We start from the raw sequence: 2,476 nt of genomic DNA on the forward strand, positions 1-2,476 counted from the left end.
AAAAAAAAAAACAGACTTACTCTGTCACCCTTGGGGCCAGGAGTTCCTGCAATTCCTCTTTCTCCCGGCATACCTTGAAGACCTGGCGGGCCTGTATCTCCAGGGGTCCCAGATGGTCCTGGACTGCCCTAAAATGACCATGCCAATATATCAGACCAAACAAGTGACCATGCCAGTATATTAGACTAAACCATGTGAAACTGCTGTTTTAGCAGCTCACAAATAGTTGAATGTCAGCAATTTCACATGGCTCAATTTAGTGCTTGTATTTTTCACTTGGGAAAATTGTCTCTGAGTTGATTTTTTTGAAATAAAATAATCTAATTTGGTTTTTTTGATTATTGGTTTATGTTTTTGACTTTTCCCTTTACAGAAAATTGAGCACCAGTTCAAGTAAAAATCATAGGGTTGCCTTTTTTTCTCTTCATTGGCAACATTACACAGTTACTGATAAAGAAAGAAGACACTAGTTTTAGAGGATTGTCTTTATTCTTTCTTTAATGAACCAGTGATATTAGGCTGGTTTTGAGGATAAGTTAGTGATTAAATTGAAATAGATCTTGTTCAGAGACTGGTCCCTGAAAAAGATAAGGAATCTCATGTTACATCATCATGAAAAGTTCTACTTCATTGTTTATACTGAATTTGGCCACATTATCTTCTGCCAATTAGGAAATGGCCCTCAAAAGGAAGAGGCACTGAGTTTTACCTTACGACACACTGTATTTTAAGATTTCAAAAACTACATATTTTCATATATGTAGTAAGCAGAACTGTGGAAAATGAGACAAGAAAAAAATGGTTCACGGGATTAGGGATGCCACCTAATAAATTATACAAGTTTCTATTTCTTGCCTCTTCTTATTCATGGAAGCCACTAATAAAACTTAAATAAATTAGCATTAGGTATGTGTTTGCATCTGGGAATCACCATGTGTACTAGTCCATATCCCCATCACAGAAATGGATCTTCTTTTTAGCCCATTCTTTAGTGCCAAGGAAAAAGCCTAGTAGGCACATTAAATATTTATTGAAGAAGAGGGTAATATAATGAAATTATCTGCAAAACAAAAGAAATGCATTCTAGGACCATCGTGTGTTTATCGAGCAGTAATTTTAGAATATTTAAAATTACCACGATCACTACTGTACTTACTTTGGGACCATCGGGACCATGTCCTCCAGCCATTCCCTTCTCACCAGGGAGTCCAGTTATTCCTGGTTCTCCTCTTTCCCCAGGATTTCCTCGTTCTCCCTAGCATAAAATTGGAATATCAAGCAAACTCAATTGATCTAAAAATGAGTTAAAAATATTTCTGCAAAAGGCTTCTCTTGAAGAAAAATTTAGAAATGAGCCACTGTTAAGGCTCAATTTTCTAATATGGGGATAAGAAATGAATTTGAAGAAAGGATATGCTGGTTTCACAGGACAAAATCTTTCTCATAAAACTGATTTTTATCCAGTTGAAGAATTTAATGGTTAAAATAATAAAATTAGATTTAAGATTAAAGATGCCTGTTTAAACTGAAGCCAGTGAGGAACAAAATTAATCACAAAGGAGAAAATACTTACTCTAGGTCCTAATGGGCCAACTGCTCCAGGATCTCCAGGAACACCCTGTAAACACATTTTTAAAAGATGGAACAAAAGCTTTGAGTTAGCTCTTAGGCATTTATTATAAATCTTTCCAGATCATACACATAATTTCTTCTAATGTACCATTAGAAGAGTGAATAACACCACAATATTGAAGAAAGAAACATATGTGTGCTTTTCTAAATGAAAAAATATCACACATATTGGATGGAAACATTTTTACCAGAAAAATTTTATTATACATGAGTACTTGATTTTTGGCAATGAGAACATGCAAAATATTATCTCACAAAGACAGTGCATTAGTTTTTTTAGAAACAATAAAATATACGCTAAATGCCTTTTATTTCCTAATGGCACATGAAAAAGTTTAAGTACAGGAAAGAAATGTAACAAGCCATTAAGAGCCAATCTTTTAGAAAGAACCAATTTAATTGTATCCAATTTAGGAAATCTTTCCTGAGCCTATAATATGGACAAAGCACTCTACTAAGAATTGTGGGTTTAAACTAGTGCGGTCATGTCTACATTAAAAGTTTCTGGGGTTTTTTTGTAACTTAAGGAAAAGTTGTCATTTCAAAACTTCTCTGTTTGATAAGATGACGAATTTATCAAGTAGGCCCCCAGTCTTATCTCCTGAAATTGATTATCCTCATTATGGCATGATCTTCCTTAAACCCAAATCTGATTGTATTACTCCCTCCTTAAAATCCCTTCATCATCTTCCCATTACTTTAATGATGAAGAACAAGTTAGATCCAGATTAAGACCCTACATAATCTGGCCCCTGATCCACCCCTCCAGCCTCCTCTCCACCGTCCTCAAATTGGACTGGTCACTTCTAATTTAGTGAGCTTTTTTCACTGCCTTAAATTGATC

The 2,476-nt window shown here is 34.9% G+C and overlaps 1 protein-coding gene across 1 annotated transcript in view; it reads right to left on the reverse strand.

Annotated features, from left to right (window-relative positions):
* Positions 1-2,476, reverse strand: part of LOC103609726 (collagen alpha-2(V) chain) — a gene marked incomplete at its 5' end in the record, with an annotated part of 41,147 nt that overhangs the window by 27,739 nt on the left and 10,932 nt on the right. The window contains 3 exons of the mRNA XM_008594017.1: positions 21-128; positions 1,157-1,255; positions 1,574-1,618. Coding sequence (XP_008592239.1) covers positions 21-128; positions 1,157-1,255; positions 1,574-1,618 — 252 coding nt within the window. The remainder of the gene's footprint in view (positions 1-20; positions 129-1,156; positions 1,256-1,573; positions 1,619-2,476) is intronic.

The sequence above is a fragment of the Galeopterus variegatus genome, unplaced genomic scaffold (assembly GCF_000696425.1).
Source record: "Galeopterus variegatus unplaced genomic scaffold, G_variegatus-3.0.2 Scaffold10000, whole genome shotgun sequence".
NCBI classification, from domain to species: domain Eukaryota; kingdom Metazoa; phylum Chordata; class Mammalia; order Dermoptera; family Cynocephalidae; genus Galeopterus; species Galeopterus variegatus.